Genomic DNA, 19,760 nt, shown 5'->3' with positions numbered 1-19,760 from the left:
ATGTTTTTTGTTTGCTTGTACTGTATCTGTCGTTTTGCACCTAGAAACAGTTGCAACTCCTGTCCAGGTGGTGGCAGTAAGGCAGTAGCTTCAAAAACCAGCGAAGAAATATTAGCTGGAAGTAATTGTATGACCTTTAGAAGAAGAAGAAGGAAGCGTTTGAGTCTTCCGGTTGTGCAAGATTGCGCGGAGCATATTTCAGGTTTGTTTAATCGTTTGTAATGCAAAGGATTAAAACGTTTTCAGTTAACCCGCTTCAGATTTATTGAGAGGAGACGAATTTCAATTAAATTTTCTCCTGAAAAAACTAAAACGTATTGTCACCAGCTCCTTCAGGTCTCGCCAATGCTAATGTTAGCTTATTAGCATACTTTAGCACCTGACCGGAGCTCTTCTATCTATCTATCTATCTATCTATCTATCTATCGAGCTCTGACTAGCTTACTAGTTACAAGACGAATGCAGCTAGGTACACTTTCAGATGTTAACTAACGTCCGCCACGTATTTGTATACAGTAGGTACTAGTAATTGAGAATTTTGCTTACGCTACTGTTAGCTGTAAGCTATAGTACGTTAATTGGTATCACGTAACGTTTAGAGTTGGTTTATTTATGACAACGGGCTTAGCTTGCTAACTGGTGAATTAAAGCTAGTTAGGCAGTAAGGAGTGTCGGCGAGTAACTTTTCATAGATTCAGTTCACATTTAGCATTACACAGTGCGGTTTCACGCAACGTGTGTGTAGATATCTCTATTTGACTTTGACTTCTCTCCCCCCTTCTATCACACCGACGTTTTCCTTCCATTTTTGGGATTTTTTAAAATTTTGTACCAGTGAAACTGCTATGGATAAGATACGAGGCGCTACTCAGGTAACAACAGAAATTATAGGCTACAAACTTGAGCCTCCTCTCCCATACAACCCTTATACGATGGAACCTTTTTTCTATATCCTGGGCAAGACCCATCTTGACTATTACACATCAAATTCTTATTCGTACAACCCTCTTGTCCCGAGGTGTGAAATTGTTTGTGTGGCTATGTACACCTTTGCGCAAATCATGAAAAGCATGCATTGAACTGTGGAATGTACTGTCCAAAGGCTACATGCAGGCCTACATCACATGCCTAATGAACAGAAATGAAATCTTTGCACATGAATACCACAGTTGCCACTAACATGACACCAGTGCACACTGCTCTTCCATTGCCTTCCATGTTAGTCTGAAGCAGGGGGTCTCTGTCTCTGTAGCAGGCGGTGGCGAGCGGGTGCTGATGGGGGACGAAAAGGACACCTGGAAAGTGAAAACACTCGACGAAATTCTCCAAGAGAAGAAACGCAGACGGGAGCTGGAGGAGAGTACGGAGCCCAAACGTCTGAAAAATGTAAACGGAAGAGAAAGGCTGTGGTGCCCCAAACGGACCCTAGTACCCCCTATACACTTGGGGAGATCTGAAAATAGATTGGGATAAGGAATGTGGAAATGGCTCCACCTTGCCCCCCTGATAAACTAGGTGAAATGTTTGCCATATTACTTACACACATCCGATAGCTCAGATCTCCACCTGACAAGGGTCTAGGGGTTGATTTGGGGCACATTGTTTCTCTTCCCCCATCAGAGGATGCTGGTTCCCATTTTGACTTGATCATGTTTATCGAAATGTATCACAGACTGGAGCTATACCTGTACCAGTGCCTCAAACTTTATCGTGATCTTACCATATGTGCAATCAATCATTGTTATGGTTAACATACTTTTTTTTTTAACATGATTTTTTTGGGGAATGGGTATAATGTCCCCTCTTTCTCATGTCTTGTCCAGTGCGTTCCGTGCCCTGTTCCACAGACGGATGATCGGGAAGCCAAACGGGACACTCCGGAAGAAGGAGAACTACAGGATAAAAAAATGGAAATAACAATCCGGAATTCCCCGTACATACGGGAAGATTCCACAGAGGACAGGTAAAGGGGATACGAAAAAAGAGCTTTGGGAATTGGGGTCACGTTCAGGCGGGCCAGATAATGGAGAAAAAATGTGTTTCAAAACTGAACTTATTCCTTTTGAATACATTTTCTCCCATTTTTGTCCCAACTGAACGCCACCCTGCTATGCACAGGGGCAGCCTGTTTGTTGAGTCGTTGGCACTAGACAGTCTTCCCAATTCCAGGGGAGAAGAGGATGAATCGCTGGCAATAAAGCCTCCCCAGCAAATAACCAGAAAAGACAAATCTCACCACAGAAAGGAGGAGAAAAGAAAGGACAAGAGACGCCGCCGCAGTCACTCTGCTGAAGGAGGTACGTTGCCATCCTGGGACGTGTATCGCTGTAGAATGCTGCATAGGGACTGGATCATGTAGTGTTAAACTGTATTTATGCATATGTAGCACCTATTAGCACTCTATCACATTTTGTATTTATCACAGCAGCAGGGAAACGCGTTCGGCCCAAAGACAAGGACAGGGAGAGTGAGCGCAGAAAGCGGCAGTGGGAGGAGCAAGACAAGGCCCGGCGAGACTGGGAGAGGCAGAAACGCAGGGAACAGGCCAGAGCACAATCCCGCAGAGAGAGGTGACCACCGACTACTGTGACCATACACACACGCACACACACAGTTGGGTGTATTAGCGTGGATTGTTTTATCAAATATGTACAACAGAACAAATCACTTGTGTTCAAACATATGAAGTTCTCAACATGTCTGTTAATCAGTGGCATCTCATACTGTACACCTCTATCAGAATATGACCCCCAAGAGTGGGGCAAGTTGGAACAAAAGTTTCAAGAGCAAAGACTACCAAAAAAAAACATCTGCATTTTTTTTTTATTAATGCATATTGCCCCACTGTCTTGTGATGTCATATTGCTTAGTCTACTTTTAAACTTGCAGATCCTCAGTCACTGCTCAGTCATCACGTTTACTGTGCAGTTACCTGTCACACTGTATACTGTACTCTTCCCCGTCACACTGTATACTGTACTCTTCCCCTTCCCTGAAGCAGACATTAACGGTGTGGGGTGGGTGACTTTTGGGTTTCTGGAGAGCTCCTGACAGGATTCCCCCGTCTTCCCCGGACTACAGGGACAGGTTGGAGCAGGTGGAGCGCCAGCGCGAGAGGGACCGCAAGCTCCGTGAGCAGCAACAGAAGGAGCAGCGTGAGCAGAAGGAGAGGGAGAGAAGGGCAGAGGTGCGCCGGAAAGAGCGCGAGGTGCGGCGAGAAGGTCAGGCTTCACACATGCATATTCGCACACACACATAAGATTAAAGTTTATAGCTTTAGAGTGTGTGTGAATGATGTACGTCTTTTGATGTATCTAAGGGCACGCTGTTGGTGAAGGAAGCTAAATGTGTTGTCCCCCTCTGACAGTTCCGGGCCCCCACCGTGCGCTGCCCGATGAGTACGGTGACAAGCCCAAACAGAGCCACCGCAGTCGCAGCCCCAACCAGGCTCCCCGGGATAGACTGGAGCAAAACAGCGAGCCGCACAGAACTGGTGGTGAGACTAACCAATGAAGTTGTTTTTAGATAATATTGCTTTGGTGGTAGTTAGCGTCAAAATAAATTAAATCCATGACTTATAATGCGGTGCTTGTGTTTGTGGTCCAGCGGCAAAGGATGAGAAGCCTGAGGACAAGGACCTTCTCTCTGACCTCCAGGACATCAGTGACAGCGAGAGGAAGACCAGTACAGGAGAGTCCTCCTTAGGTAGACACACTCATTTACAGTCGCAACATACCCCACTGTCATTTTACACCAGATTGGCATCACAAAAAAGGAATGAAACAAAAGCAAACTACCACTGATTTAATCAGTAACAGAGTTCTGTTTATAGATATTCAGTCGACACATCTTGTTATGTCCATGTGGGTAGTTTGGTGGTGACAGAGTGGACTTCCCTTTCCTAGTTTCAGGGTCAGGCTCTGATGATGAGGAGGAGAATGATGATGGATCTAGCAGCGAGGAAGAGGAATCGGGTTCGGGCTCAGGAGAATCTGACCAGACTGCAGGTCTGCTGAATTTGTCTGTCTCTGTTATTGTGATTTGTGTGTGTGATCGTGTGCGTGTCTTATCCCTGACTACCATTACGGTGTTGTCACGGTGACATGGCTCTGACCCACCCATTGTCTGTGTTTCAGGTGACGTGAGTGAAGACGAGCGGTCTGAGGAGGAGTTTGAGGAAGAAAGAGGGAACAGCAACCATATTGCCCCAGGTAGGCATTTCACACCCCATTTGTCTGGTGGCAGTCATTTGAACAGGTATTATTATGTCATGTCTAAGTGTAAAGCTTGTTTTGACTGGTCTTGAAGCTTGTTTATCTAAAAGGTTAGGAGGTATACTCAACCAGCTGCTAGATACTATTTTGTTATTTTTCTATAAGTTATAACTGCCCCCTCATTAACCATCCCAGTGCCTGAGTCCCGATTTGACCATGACACTGAGGAAAGTGGAGAGGAGGAGGAAGAGGACGAGGAGGAGGAGGAAGCAGGGGAGGGAGATGTTACCCCCCAGTCGGTGTCTCACTCCCACTCAGCCACCCCTGAACCTGAGGAGAACTACATCCCTGACTCTCCTCCCATCTCCCCGGTGGAGCTAAAGAAGGAGCTGCCCAAGTACCTGCCAGCTCTACAGGTCTGTGTTTGGCAGCACACCACACCTGGGTCAAATACATGTTTGTTTTATTTCAAATACCTGAGGAGCGCTTGACCTAGCTTACCCAGTATATTGGGGTCCATTAGAATATTTCAAGAAATGCTCAAGTATTTGACAGAAAACGAAAACAAATTTGACCCATACCTGTACACACACGCAAATCATATAGAGACGTATTGATTGACATTGGTTTCTTGTCTTTTCCAGGGGTGTCGCAGTGTCGAGGAGTTCCAGTGTCTTAATCGTATCGAGGAAGGGACCTACGGCGTGGTGTACAGGGCCAAGGACAAAAAAACAGGTACAGTTCATTCGGAAAGTATTCAGACACCTTCACTTTTTCCACATTTTGTTACTTTACAGCCTTATTCTTATTTCCTCATCATTCTACACTTTTTTTTTTGCAAATGTATTAAAAATTGAAGAACAGAAATACCTTACTTACATAAGTATTCAGACTCTTTGCTATGAGACTTGAAATTGAGCTCAGGTGCATCCTGTTTCCATTGATCATCCTTGAGATGTTTCTACATCTTGATTGGAGTCCACCTGTGGTAAATTCAGTTGATTGGATATGATTTGGAAAGGCACATACCTGTTTATATAAGGTCCCACAGTTGACAGTGCATGACAGAGCAAAAACCAAACCATGGGGTTGAAGGAATTGTCTGTAGAGTTCCGAGAAAGAATTGTCGAGTCACAGATCTGGGGAAGGGTACCAAAAACTTTCTGCAGCATTGAAGGCCCCCAGGAACACAGTGGCCTCCATCATTCTTAAATGGAAGAACTTTGGAACCACCAAGACTTTTCCTAGAGCTGGCCGCCCGGCCAAATTGAGCGATCGGGGGAGAAGGGCTTTGGTCAAGGAGGTGACCAAGAACCGATGGTCATCTGAAAGAGCTCCAGAGTTCCTCTGTGGAGATGGGAGAACCTTCCAGAAGGACAACAACTCTGCAGAATTCCACCAATCAGGTCTTTATGCTAGTGCCCAGACGGAAGCCACTCCTCAGTAAAAGGCACATGACAGCCCGCTTGGAATTTGCCAAATGGCACCTAAAGGACTCTCAGACCAGGAGAAACAAGATTCTCTGGTCTGATTAAACCAACATTGAAATCTTAGGCCTGAATGCCAAGTATCACATCTGGAGGAAACCTGGCACCATCCCAATGGTGAAGCAAGGTGGTGGCAGCGTCATGCTGTGGGGATGTTTTTCAGCGGCAGGGACTGTGAGACTAGTCGGGATCGAGGGAAAGATGAACGGAGCAAAATACAGAGAGATCCTTGATGAAAACCTGCTCAGGACCTTTGACTGGGGCGAAGGTTCCCCTTCCAGCAGGACAACAACCCTAAGCACACAGCCAAGACAATGCAGGAGTGGCTTCGGGACAAGTCTCTGAATGTCCTTGAGTGGCCCAGCCAGAGCCCGGACTTGAACCCGGTCAAACATATCTGGAGAGACCTGAAAATAGGTGTGCAGCAATGCTCCCCATTCAACCTGACAGAGCTTGACAGGATCTGCAGAGAAGAATGGGAGAAACTCCCCAAATACAAGTGTGCCAAGCTTGTAATCGCTGCCAAAGGTGCTTCAACAAAGTACTGAGTAAATGGTCTGAATACTTACGTGATATTTATTTTTATTACATTTGCCAACACTTCTAAAAACCTGTTTTTGCTTTGTCATTATGGGGTATTGTGTGTAGATTGAGGGGGGAAAAAACCTATTTAATCCATTTTAGAATAAGGCTGTAACGTAACAAAATGTTGAAAAAGTCAAGGGGTATGAATTCATTCCAAAGTCACTGTGGGCTACCTTGCAATCGATTTCCAATCCATCCCTGGACTCGGACACACACTAAAACACACCTTTCCCTTTCAGATGAGATTGTGGCCTTGAAGCGTTTGAAGATGGAGAAGGAGAAAGAAGGTTTCCCCATCACGTCTCTGAGAGAGATCAACACCATTCTGAAGGCCCAGCACCCCAACATCGTCACTGTCAGGGTGAGGAGCATAGAAATACATATTGGTCTTCTATTTCTATGGTGAGTGGCACACACCTGATTTAGAGGAAGCCCCCCTCCAATATTTCGAAATTAGTTTTGTATAGCTTCTTTCATCTGAAAGGGTAGCACAAATTCAAGTAATAAAATGGATAAGAGCAATGTATACTAGTGCTAGCTGAACTCGTACTTAATCACGTTTTCTCCCATGTTAGGAAATCGTTGTTGGAAGCAACATGGACAAGATCTACATTGTTATGAACTACGTGGAGCACGACCTGAAGAGCTTGATGGAGACCATGAAACAGCCTTTCCTGCCAGGTAACTTTGTGGGATACAGTTTGAGTTGGACTTAATGCGGTATGCAAATGTCCACCAGCCATTTTCCCATATCATGTGGCTAGGTAAGTGGTGCTCTGTTTGGAATAGAAATGAAATGTGAGCTCTGGTGGGTTCCCTTTGTTTACCTAGCAAATGTTGTCATGCTTCTGTGGTGACCATGCTACCACAAGGGTTAGTACTTCTTCCCAGACGATGTGGTCTGGGGTTTAAATGATTGTTTTAATGTTTATGAACTCATGTCTCTTGTTTCCTCTTTTTCGTTGGCCTCAGGTGAAGTGAAGACCCTGATGATCCAACTGCTGCGAGGCGTCCGCCATCTCCACGACAACTGGATCCTCCACCGCGACCTGAAGACCTCCAACCTGCTGCTCAGCCACAAGGGGATCCTTAAGGTGCCATAGATATCTTCTTGTATTATGTTATGCTATGTCCCATTTATATTAAAACCACTGTGGGTTGGGAACTTCAGATGAGGATTAGGTCATCCATGGCTCGGATGAAGAAATACTTGGCTCTAGGCTTGTTGATGACAAAGAATAATGACGTTAATGTGTGTGAGAGGGTGTGCTTGCCTCATAGGCATCTTTGTGATGTTTGTTGCGCTCTTCTAGGTGGGGGACTTTGGTCTGGCCCGTGAGTATGGTTCTCCCCTGAAGCCCTATACGCCTGTGGTGGTGACACTGTGGTACCGTTCTCCAGAGCTGCTGCTGGGAGCCAAAGTGAGTCGGAACTTGAGCACAGATCTGGAATCAGTTTACCCTCCCCAAATCCTAATGATAAATTGTTGGATGACATGCAAAACCGATCTTTTGATCAGTGTCTCGGGCAACATAGCCACACAGTAATTAACCTCGTTCCCAGGCTATTGAGCACATTGCATATAAGCCTGGTACATCAATGATTCAAATTTGGCCTTGGTGGGAATGACCATAGAATTATATGGGAGTGACATTACTGAGTGAAGTATTTGTCATAACATTTTTGCGAATCACATGACTGTGAGGTGTAGGTAGCTCTGTGCTTGTGGTGTACTAGCATATGGGGAGGGTTAGGGGGAAGGTGTTGTGGGAAACGATTGGTTGATAGATGAAGCCTATGCACCGGGAGCTTCTGATGGTCTTTCTATATTGGCTAATGAAGGCCAAGTTTGGCGTGTTGGTCTACCAGACTCTTTGCATTTGGGCGGAAGTGGCTGGGAACGAGATTACACACCTGCATTCGGAGACACAAGAATACTATGTCAAAATACCTCTGCTCTACAAAGACGCAAAACAACTGAGTCAAAATGTCTCAAACATCAAAGACCCTCTACAGTCAAAATGGTCCCATTCTAAACCCTAAACAAGTCCCTACCTGACTGAGAACCTTGCCACAGCCAGACAACGCAACACATACTTCATACACCTTCAAATATTGTAGAAGTATGGTTCTGAACATATCCCAAGACTACATATACGCAGCACCAAGTCAAGGCTTGCCCTCGCCCAGACTAAACACTCCAACCCAGACTCATGTAGTGCTGTCTGTTCCTTGGAATACTGTGGTTTTAGCATGTTTTTCTCTCCACAGGAGTACTCCACAGCTGTGGACTTGTGGTCTGTGGGCTGCATATTTGGAGAGCTCCTTACCCAGAAACCTCTCTTCCCTGGAAAATCTGAAATCGACCAAATTAACAAGATATTTAAGGTTAGCTAATTTTGATCAAGAAGTCCCATTTTCATACTGTCTGGAACGTAATAGCACTTTACCCCACTCCTACAGTACCAGTCAAAAGTTTGGACACCACTACTCATCCCAGGGTTTTTCCTTATTTTTCCTTTTTTCTACATTGTAGACTAATAGTGAAGACATCAAAACTATGAAATAACACATGGAATCATGTAGTAACCAAAAAAGTATTAAACATATCAAAATATATTTAAGGTTCTTGAAAGTAGCCACCTTATGCCTTTGACAGCTTGCACGCTCTTGGCATTCTCTCAACCAGCTTCATGAGGTAGTCACCTGGAATGCATTTCAATTAACAGGTGTGCCTTGTTAAAAGTTAATTTGTGAAATTTCTTTCCTTAATGTTTGAGCCAATCGGTTGTGTTGTGACAAGGTAGGGGTGGTATACAGAAGATAGCCATATTTGGTAAAAGACAAAGTCCATATTATGGCAAGAACAGCTCAAATAAGCAAAGAGAAACGACAGTTCGTCATTACTTTAAGACATCAGGGTCAGTAAATCTGGAACAGTTCAAGACCTTTGACATTTTCTTCAAGTGCAGTCGAATAAACCATAATGCAATATTTTGAAACTGGCTATCATGAGGACCGTCACAGGAATGGAAGACCCAGAGTTACCTCTGCTGCAGAGGATAAGTTTATTAGAGTTACCAGCCTCAGATTGCAGTCCAAATAAATGCTTCACAGAGTTCAAGTAACAGACACATCTCAACATCTACTGTTCAGAGGAGACTGCTTGAATCAGTCCTTTATGGTCAAATTGCTGCAAAGAAAACACTACTAGAGGACACCAATAAGAAGAGACTTACTTGGGCCAAGAAACACGAGCAATGGAAATCTGTCCTTTGGTCTGAGGAGTTCACATTTGAGATTTTTTTGTTGTTGAGACGCAGCGTAGGTGATGGGATGATGTCCGCAAATGTGGTTCCCACCATGATGCATGGAGGTGTGGGGGTGCTTTGCTGGTGATACTGTCTGATTTATTTAGAATTCAAGGCACAGTTAACCAGCATGGCTACCACAGCATTCTGCAGAGATATGCTCTCCTCTGGTTTGCGCTTAGTGGGACTATCATTTGTTTTTCAACAGCACAATGACCCAACACACCTCTAGGCTGTGTAAAGGCTATTTGACCAAGAAAGATAGTGATGGAGTGCTGCATCAGATGACCTGGCCTCCACAATCACCCAACCGTAACCCAATTGAGATAGTTTGGGATGATTTAGACCACAGAGTGAAGGTAAACCAGCCATCAAAATCAAGTCAAATTGTATTTGTCACATGCGCCGACTACAACAAGGTGTAGACCTTACAGTGAAACGCTAACTTACAAGCCCTTAACCAACAACGCAGTTTTAAGAAAATAAAAAGGGTTAAAGTATTTACTAAGAAAGTTAAGTAAAAAAATGTACTAAGGAGCAACAATAAAATAACAGTAGCGAGGCTATATACAGTAACGGTTAGTTGAGGTAATATGTACATGTAGGTAGAGGTAAAGTGACAATGCATGGATAATAAACAAGAGTAGCAGCAGTGTAAAAATGGGAGGAGGGGACAAGGCAAATAGTCCGGGTAGCCATTTGTTTAGCTGTTAAGTCTTATGGCTTGTTAAGAAGCCTTTTGGACCTAGACTTGGCTCTCTGTCACTGCTTGCCGTGTGGTAGCAGAGAGAAAGTCTTTTACTAGGGTGGCTGGAGTCTTTGGCAATTTTTTGGGCCTTTCTCTGACACCGCTGGGTATGGAGGTACTGGATGGCAGGAAGCTTGGCCCCAGTGATGTACTGGCAAGGCACTAGCCTTCTGTAGTGCCTTGTGGTTGGAGGCCGAGCAGTTGCCGTACCAGGCGGTGATGCAACCAGTCATGATTCGATGGTGCAGCTGTATAACTTTTTGAGGATCTGAGGACCCATGCCAAATCTTTTCAGTCTCCTTTGGGGGAATAGGCATTGTCGTGCCGTCTTCACGACTGTCTTGGTGTGTTTGGACCATGTTAGTTTGGTGATGTGGACACCAAGGAACTTGAAGCTCTCAACCTGCTCCACTACAGCTCTGTTGATGAGAATGGGGGCATACTCGCTCCTCCTTTTCTGTAGTCCACAATCATCTCTTTTTTTTCTTGATCACGTTGAGGGAGAGATTGTTATCCTGGCACCACATGGCCAGGTCTCTGACCTCCTCCCTATAGGCTGTCTTGTTGGTGATCAGGCCTACTACTGTTGTCATCAGCAAACTTAATGATGGTGTTGGAGTCGTGCTTGGCCATGCGGTCATGGGTGAACAGGGAGTACAAGAGGGGACTGAGCACGCATCCCTGAGGGGCCTCTGTGTTGAGGATCAGCGTGTTGTTACCTACCCTTATCACCTGGGGGAGGCCCGTCAGGAAGTCCAGGATCTGGTTGCAGAGGGACGTGTTTAGTCCCAGGGTCCTTAGCTTAGTTATGAGCTTTGAGGGCACTATGGTGTTGAACGCTGAGCTGTAGTCAATGAATAGCATTCTCACGTAGGTGTTCCTTTTATCCAGGTGTGAAAGGGCAGTGTGGAGTGCAATAGAGATGGCATCATCTGTGGATCTGTTGGGGCGGTATGCAAATTGGTGTTGCTTGACTTGAAGCTAGCATAGAAGTTATTTGGCTCATCTGATAGGCTTGTGTCACTGGGCAGCTCGCGGCTGTGCTTCCCTTTGTAGTCCGTAATAGTTTGCAAGCCCTGCCACATCTGACGAGCGTTGGAGCCGGTGTGCTCAGCATATGTGGGAACTCCTTCGAGACTTGGAAAAGCATTCCAGGTGAAGCTGGTTGAGAGTGCCAATAGTGTGCAAAGCTGTCAAGGCAAAGGGTGACTACTTTGAAGAATATCAAATATATTTTGATTTAACTTTTTTGGTGTCTTCATGATTCCATGTGTTCATAGTTTTGATGTCTTCACTATTATTCTACAATGTGAACATTGTTTTAAAAAAAAAAGAAAGAAAAACCCTTGAATGAGTAGGTGTGTCCAAACTTTTGACTGGTACTGTACATCTGCATACATTCTTGATAGCCACCACGTTTTTGTGAGTTTTGCAGTTTTTATGATCTCCCCACAGGGTTGCAGAGTTAGGAATATAATATAGTCGGATTAAATGGATTTAATTTGACGGCACAATCTATTTTTCAGAAAGTGACTGCGGTTCAATGACCCAGTCTCTTTTAGACAGTGTGACGTAAAACTCAGATTAAAACATGTGGTCTTAACTGTGCTCCAGTACTCCTCACTTAGCAGTTCAGAACATACCAGACAAAATGGGGACCACCCTTCATATACACATAATATCTCTGTCTGTGTGTTGATGCGTGTTCTCACCAGGACTTGGGGTCGCCCAGCGAGAAGATTTGGCCGGGCTACAACGAACTCCCTGCCGTGAAGAAGATGACTTTCACAGAGTACCCCTACAACAACATGCGCAAGCGCTTCGGAGCCCTGCTTTCAGACCAGGGCTTCGACCTCATGAACAAGTACGTCTACTCAACTTCAGACTTGCACTTACCCCTAACCATTTCAACCACATGATTAGTTACAACACCATTCATTACTAACCTATTAAAAAAAACCTGACCTAACTCACCTTTACACCAAACCTCAGACTTACTCGAAATTCAACCTCAACTGTGCAGTGTATCTAAAGTGAGAGAATGCATTTTTTTTGTACCTTATTCTTAATTATCCATCAACCTGAAAGACTTGTGTGTCTGTGCCAATGTGGTCTTTGCTCTTTCAGCAGGGGGGATTTAACATCAGCATTGCTATGCCTTGATGTAATGTGTCTGCTGTCAGGCCTGCCCTGTGATATGCTCTCCATGTCTTCTGCTTCAGTCACTGCACTCTTGGCAAGCTGACTATAAACAGGACAGAGAAGTAGTGTTTTGGCATTGCATCAAAGTACCTCAGCCCTCCTCCAGACCTGTATTGCATTTCACAGCTTTGGTTTTTATCTTTGCTTGCCTGTGTCTCACAACTGCATTAAAGCAGGGCCTTTCATAAATTAATGTTAGGATATTTTACACGCAACTGACCGAAGACTGAACACACTCGCATCATCGGCGAAGAAAAGTAGCAGGCGAGCCAGCAAGATGGAGAGAGGTTGAGGGAGGCAGAAAGAACCATGTGCATATGTCTTGGTAATCTGTATCTCACATATTTACCAAAGTATCCTTAAGTTCACCTTTATTTAAATGCACAACTTTCCCTAGGCCTTTATAGCATATCATCTAGTTAGGCTATAACACGGCAAAGCATATGTTTTGTGATAACTGCACAGTGAATTACATTTTGTAAGATTGTTTTTCAGTTAGGGTTTTTTTTCTAAACGCTAACGATCTCAATTTAGTTTAAACATTCACACCCCTATTATTTGCGTCATACACCTGTAATGGGTGGCCATGTATGGCCAAGGGAGGGGCTGGGGTCAGCTTTTGGGTGAAGTTTGACACCAGTCCAACTGAGTGGAATGCTGCAACAGTCACATGACCCAGGAAGTGCAGTGACCCCTGGCCAGTGGCTGCTAGCCGTCTCATTAGACCTTGACCCCCTGTGGTCTATGTTTGGACTGGAGGCTGGACCTCCTTCAGCCGCAGAACTGGACTGGTGTAAGTCTGTTCATTGAGTGTGTAGGCTTTCCGGATGGACATGGCAGTCCTGTTTCAGTTTGGAACATCACACTCCTCCATGGCACCAGGCTGTAGGGGGAGAGTTTAGGACTGTGACCTGATTTTTGACCTTGCAGAGGAAGTATGCATCTCAATTAGGGATGTCCCTGACAAAAAAAAGTTGTCTGTTCTTTTGACCAATCGATTGGTATTTTTTCATATACACTGCTCAAGAAAATAAAGGGAACACTTAAACAACACAATGTAACTCCAAGTCAATCACACTTCTGTGAAATCAAACTGTCCACTTAGGAAGCAACACTGATTGACAATAAATTTCACATGCTGTTGTGCAAATGGAATAAACAACAGGTGGAAATTATAGGCAATTAGCAAGACACCCCCAATAAAGGAGTGGTTCTGCAGGTGGTGACCACAGACCACTTCTCAGTTCCTATGCTTCCTGGCTGATGTTTTGGTCACTTTCGAATGCAGGCGGTGCTTTCACTCTAGTGGTAGCATGAGACGGAGTCTACAACCCACACAAGTGGCTCAGGTAGTGCAGCTCATCCAGGATGGCACATCAATGCAAGCTGTGGCAAGAAGGTTTGCTGTGTCTGTCAGCGTAGTGTCCAGAGCATGGAGGCGCTACCAGGAGACAGGCCAGTACATCAGGAGATGTGGAGGAGGCCGTAGGAGGGCAACAACCCAGCAGCAGGACCGCTACCTCCGCCTTTGTGCAAGGAGGAGCACTGCCAGAGCCCTGCAAAATTTACATTTACATTTTAGTCATTTAGCAGACGCTCTTATCCAGAGCGACTTACAGTAGTGAATGCATACATTTCATTTCATACATTTTGTTTTTTCTGTGCTGGCCCCCCGTGGGAATCGAACCCACAACCCTGGCGTTGCAAACACCATGCTCTACCAACTGAGCTACAGGGGAGGCTGACCTCCAGCAGGCCACAAATGTGCATGTGTCTGCTCAAACGGTCAGAAACAGACTCCATGAGGGTGGTATCAGGGCCCGACGTCCACAGGTGGGGGTTGTGCTTACAGCCCAACACCGTGCAGGACGTTTGGCATTTGCCAGAGAACACCAAGATTGGCAAATTCGCCACTGGCGCCCTGTGCGCTTCACAGATGAAAGCAGGTTCACACTGAGCACATGTGACAGAGTCTGGAGACGCCGTGGAGAACGTTCTGCTGCCTGCAACATCCTCCAGCATGACCGGTTTGGCGGTGGGTCAGTCATGGTGTGGGGTGGCATTTCTTTGGGGGGCCGCACAGCCCTCCATGTGCTCGCTAGAGGTAGCCTGACTGCCATTAGGTACCGAGATGAGATCCTCAGACCCCTTGTGAGACCATATGCTGGTGCGGTTGGCCCTGGGTTCCTCCTAATGCAAGACAATGCTAGACCTCATGTGGCTGGAGTGTGTCAGTGCAAGAGGAAGGCATTGATGCTATGGACTGGCCCGCCCGTTCCCCAGACCTGAATCCAATTGAGCACATCTGGGACATCATGTCTCGCTCCATCCACCAACGCCACGTTGCACCACAGACTGTCCAGGAGTTGGCGGATGCTTTAGTCCAGGTCTGGGAGGAGATCCCTCAGGAGACCATCCGCCACCTCATCAGGAGCATGCCCTGGCGTTGTAGGGAGGTCATACACGCACGTGGAGGCCACACACACTACTGAGCCTCATTTTGACTTGTTTTAAGGACATTACATCAAAGTTGGATCAGCCTGTAGTGTGGTTTTCCACTTTAATTTTGAGTGCGACTCCAAATCCAGACCTCCATGGGTTGATAAATTGGATTTCCATTGATTATTTTTGTGTGATTTTGTTGTCAGCACATTCAACTATGTAAAGAAAAAAGTATTTAATAAGATTATTTCATTCATTCAGATCTAGGATGTGTTATTTTAGTGTTCCCTTTATCTTTTTGAGCAGTGTATTTGACACATCCTATGTGTTTTAATCAAATCAACTATATTCACTGAGCTTGTCTGATGCTTTAAGCACACTGTTTGATTAAATAATTAAGACACACAAATGACTAGAGGGAGTCCGACTAGCAATTGATTTGATTGTGCCGGGCTGGGCTCAGACTTGCTCCGCTGTGTAAAAATAAATAAGACAGTGACTGACCAGCACCCGTTGTCTTTCTCCTCCCTGTTGCAGACCACCATAGAACATCAGTGTTTATCGCACTGTCCATGTTACTGAAGCTGCAACATAATTAGACATTTCTGACAGAAAAATTCTGTTACCGAAATCTCTAATTTGTTAAGGAAAAACATTCCTTATTCCCTCAACCCCCGCTCTCATTTACATGACATATGTATGCATCGCGTGCACGTGTCCGAAGAGCTATTCGCACAGGATTAGTATTACTAGAGAAGCTTGGTTGTAATTATTACTCCAGAATGTCTGTTATTTCAGAGGACAATTCGGACGTGATTTAGTTATTTCCAAATTGCCCCCTGTAATAGACAGTTATGACGGAAGCCTGGAGATTTTTATTCTAGCCGTCAAGATACATTATTTCAACATGTCCAGGTGATAACTCAAGCTTGGTTTGGTATGGTTTAGAAACCATCTTTCGTGTAGTGTCGCCATAATATTTAAATTGAGGAAGTGTGATCATAATCATTAGGGGATTTTAGCGATCCGCACTACGTCCTAAATGCCTTCAGATGTGAGTTGAACAGTGCAATTGCGCTTGCGATGCATTTTAAGTCTATGGATGAGGAAGTCTAACGCTTAGATCACACCGACAGTCGTTGCGCAAAATAGTATGCATCATCATCTGGATATGTATGCAACAAAAGTTCAACATTCACCTTCTGCTACCATTTCTGTCAAGCATACAGTTTGACGTATACACCACACCGAACGCACTGCAACTGCCTCTGCAACACAATGCTGCAAGGCAAACGCAGCGTTTAATTGGACATTAAATGTAATTCTGGTGTACCAAAATGTAATGACTCTGTCAGTGTGATTTTAAGTGTAAATATTAACAGCAAGGGATGCATCAAATAAGCGCAATTTTGATGCATTTGGCAATATTCAATTAATACACACAAAACATAAACAAAAGCATTCACTGTAAACATTGATGGGCTACATGTAGGCCATTTCATATATCGTTTATGCGAACTTAGTTAAATTTATCGAATCAGTTATTTTTTTCATGCGCAAACCGCAAGCAACACCTGTCAAAGTTTCTCACCAGTCAGACATTTTCTCTCAAAACACAAGGATGTTGATTAGCACAGGTCTAGTATTATCAGAGGACCTTGGAGTTGGCCAAAAAACAGTAGGCTATGCTGGCTGGAATTGTTACTCTCCTGCCATGTAAAAATTACTGACATGGTGGATTCAAACGGGACTCAAATTACAGATGTGGTGTTTTGTGCTCGTGCACATCATTTGTTACCCGACCTCCCCATTAAAACTAATCCAGTCCGAATCGGGCACAATGGGGCCTGACCTATATCATAACGCCTACTACCTATGATCATAATAATCCTAGTAATAACAATAAGAAGGAGATCAAGAAAAAGGAGCGTAATTGTTATTATAAATATGATTTTGGAACAGTGTAAACACTAAATGATAAATAATACCAGAGGCTGTTCTAAGGGAAAGTGTAAATCCTTTATTACAGTGACGATTATTCTAGTTATTTTTTTTAAGCTGAATTTGTGAAATTGTTTACTTGACATGTCGTTGCATGAGGGTTGGTGCTCACGGAATCAGTACGCTATTAAACAAACAGGCAACAGAAGGAGGACCTGTCTTATTTCTGTAGATATATTGATGTATAAAGCCAGGCATATTTAACAGATAGGTCTATAATCAATAACCTCATTAAGGTTGGGTTTCCTCTCATTTTTCATCGACAGTAAGGCAAGGGCTGTTTTCTGGTCTCATTCTGTTGCTGCCTCTGCCGTATTGTTCTCAACACCATTATGCTGGTTAACTTTGCTATTAGGCACATAGCAACATGGTCTAGGGAAAGGCGCCAATTCAACAGAGCACAGATGTGCTTCTGAAACGAGGACAGCGACCACTATCCATCGCGGGAGAAGGCACATTTTGTTATAAAGTAATTATTTTTATTAGTGTTGCACCATTTGTTATGTAATATAACTGTATACAGTTTCAGTAGCATATGTTGTAGACTAATGGGACTGTGCCATCCCCACGGCATCACAATAGATCAGTCCACTCACAGGCGCAAATCAGACAGGTGTCTTGTACACAATACTGTATTTAAAACATTTTTGCTACTGCTTCGCTAAATAAATCTTGGTCGATCGACCAGTCGACTAAATAGGGTCAGCCCTAATCTCAATAGTTTTTAAAGGGGACTTCTTCTCCTCATCGGCTTCTCTCCAACTTCTGTCTTTTGCCTGTCCAGTTATTTTACAACTCTTGGAAGGCGTTCAATTCAAAACAGCTTTATTAATCCCGGAAGGTCAAAATTTCATTGTCAGGCTTGTTGCTTTCACTTACCCTGTGTTCAGATGAGATGAGGGAAAGGACGCCGCTTTAGACTATGGAGAGGGACCCTATGTGCTCTGTGAAATCTTTAATACAGATGACAGAAGTGCTGCCATTTTCAGTGACCTCTGCCACCCCTGGCCTTGACTTTTTCCCTTTCCCCAAGGTTCCTCACCTACTGCCCCAGCAAGAGGATCCTGTCGGATGAGGCACTGAAGCACGAGTATTTCCGGGAGACGCCGCAGCCCATCGACCCGTCCATGTTCCCCACCTGGCCCGCCAAGAGCGAGCAACAGAGGGTGAAGAGGGGCACCAGCCCGCGCCCCCCCGAGGGAGGCCTGGGCTACAGTCAGCTGGTGAGGCTGGGTTGAACTCTACATCCCTATGTCGTCCAGGGTTTAACATCTGAGCTCAGTTTCTGTCATACACAGATTATAGACCTACAGCACTCTGTGTTGTCGAGACATCCTCCCACTGCTTACTACTTATGGTTCTAGAATACATTATTTTCGTGGCATAACAGCAATGTACCTCATCAGCTAACGTGTGTGGCTTGTCGTCTCTCCAGGGTGACGATGACCTGAAAGACACCGGCTTCCATCTAACCACCAGCAACCAAGGGGCTTCTGCTGTGGGCCCAGGGTTCAGCCTCAAGTTCTGAGCTGCACATGGAGGACAGGACACCCTGTGTATGCAAAAAGAGAGACTAGCATGGTCACCTGACCAGACAATGAATCATAGGACATGTAGGTTTTAATGTGGCTGGGCTTATTGTGGGAATGGCCTCGGGTGTCAGGGGTCAGGGGTCAGCTTACTGCCCTCACTATGACCCTGTGAGGGTACAGACTGGTCATTACATGACATGAACCACGGACAAATCCGCTTAATGTCTCTTTCCGTATGGATGAATCCCAACAGTTTAACCGTCACTTCTTTTAACATTCTCGACTCGTGACAAGTGCATCGAAACCGAACTACAATTTGTCAGTAGCTTAGCTCATGTCTTTTTGTTTTGTTTTCCGTGTTTTTTTTACACTGCGGAAAAGGATCAGATTTTAAGTGGATGGTATTTCCTGAGTACTGGAGCTACTGTATAATAATGAAGCAACGTTAGATCCATGTCAATCCATCATATTGTAAGGACTTAACTGTGTGACTGACGGCTAACATACCAGGACATGTTTTTGCTAGAAATAAAATGTAAAACTCTTTTGCTGGCATTTATAAATGCTGTCTGAGCTAAGCAAACAGCACCACACACTGCCTGCCAAAGGAAAAAAGAAAGGACGTAGAGTCCAACAAAAATTCCAGCCTTGAACCCGGCTCTATAGTAACCGTCCAAGAGTGATGTCCTCTTTTGCACTGCACACTTTGTCTCAGGACATTTCGGGGAAAGAGCTCCTGATTGTATTTGTTGTTGAAGTGGCTCGTGATTTTTAGGACTAAACCATCAAGTTATTTGATTTCTAGCTAGAGGAAAATAAACCGTACATTCTCATTCTTGGGATACGGCTGGCTGCTTGGACTGGAACAGTTGAAAAACCTTCCCTCGTATGGGTACTCCTTAGAATCAGCAGAAATGGACATGCATTAATCAGTTTATCTGCGAGTCCCCTCTAAGCCCTTCTGTGGAGTATTACACCTGATGTGTCAAATGAGCAGGCAAAGCATTGGGGCCACCTAAAGGATAACTAAGCTAGCTGGATGTCTTAGGTGTTTCATATCTGAATAAAGGTCGAAACAGTTCATATGACTGCAAACAATGTTTTTGGTTTACGCAACTTTGATCCAGAGCATCCCAAATATGGTGACGTGTCTGGTGAGTATGTAGGCCATGGAAGAACTGGGACATTTTCAGCTTCCAGGAATTGTGTACAGATTCTTGCGACATGGGGCCGTGCAT

General features: G+C 44.7%; 1 protein-coding gene and 1 non-coding gene across 18 annotated transcripts; one reads left to right on the top strand and one right to left on the bottom strand.

Annotated features, from left to right (window-relative positions):
• Window positions 1-112: 112 nt before the first annotated feature.
• Window positions 113-19,067, top strand: LOC106566878 (cyclin-dependent kinase 11B). 17 transcript variants are annotated; one of them, XM_045693133.1, is made up of 21 exons: window positions 140-202; window positions 836-872; window positions 1,253-1,386; window positions 1,824-1,963; window positions 2,170-2,297; window positions 2,426-2,570; window positions 3,043-3,221; window positions 3,368-3,496; window positions 3,607-3,705; window positions 3,906-4,007; window positions 4,137-4,211; window positions 4,410-4,630; window positions 4,859-4,949; window positions 6,526-6,647; window positions 6,862-6,967; window positions 7,259-7,380; window positions 7,600-7,707; window positions 8,558-8,674; window positions 12,061-12,209; window positions 18,024-18,213; window positions 18,426-19,067. In XM_045693133.1, exons 3-21 carry the CDS (start codon window positions 1,276-1,278, stop codon window positions 18,516-18,518), a joined length of 2,427 nt encoding a protein of 808 aa, XP_045549089.1. In that variant the 5' UTR covers window positions 140-202; window positions 836-872; window positions 1,253-1,275; the 3' UTR covers window positions 18,519-19,067. The 17 variants fall into 17 exon arrangements, with proteins under 17 accessions (XP_013990878.2, XP_045549087.1, XP_013990877.2 ...); XM_014135395.2 differs by having other exon boundaries at window positions 2,119-2,297; XM_014135397.2 differs by having other exon boundaries at window positions 180-202; window positions 1,256-1,386; window positions 2,119-2,297.
• On the bottom strand, window positions 14,214-14,289 carry trnaa-ugc (transfer RNA alanine (anticodon UGC)). The gene has a single exon. It is a non-coding gene; the product is annotated as a tRNA-Ala (tRNA).
• Window positions 19,068-19,760: the final 693 nt, after the last annotated feature.

The sequence above is a fragment of the Salmo salar genome, chromosome ssa13 (assembly GCF_905237065.1).
Source record: "Salmo salar chromosome ssa13, Ssal_v3.1, whole genome shotgun sequence".
NCBI classification, from domain to species: Eukaryota; Metazoa; Chordata; class Actinopteri; order Salmoniformes; family Salmonidae; genus Salmo; species Salmo salar.
The sequence above is the reverse complement of the archived record's forward strand: the minus strand, read 5'-3'. Positions and strand labels throughout refer to the sequence as shown.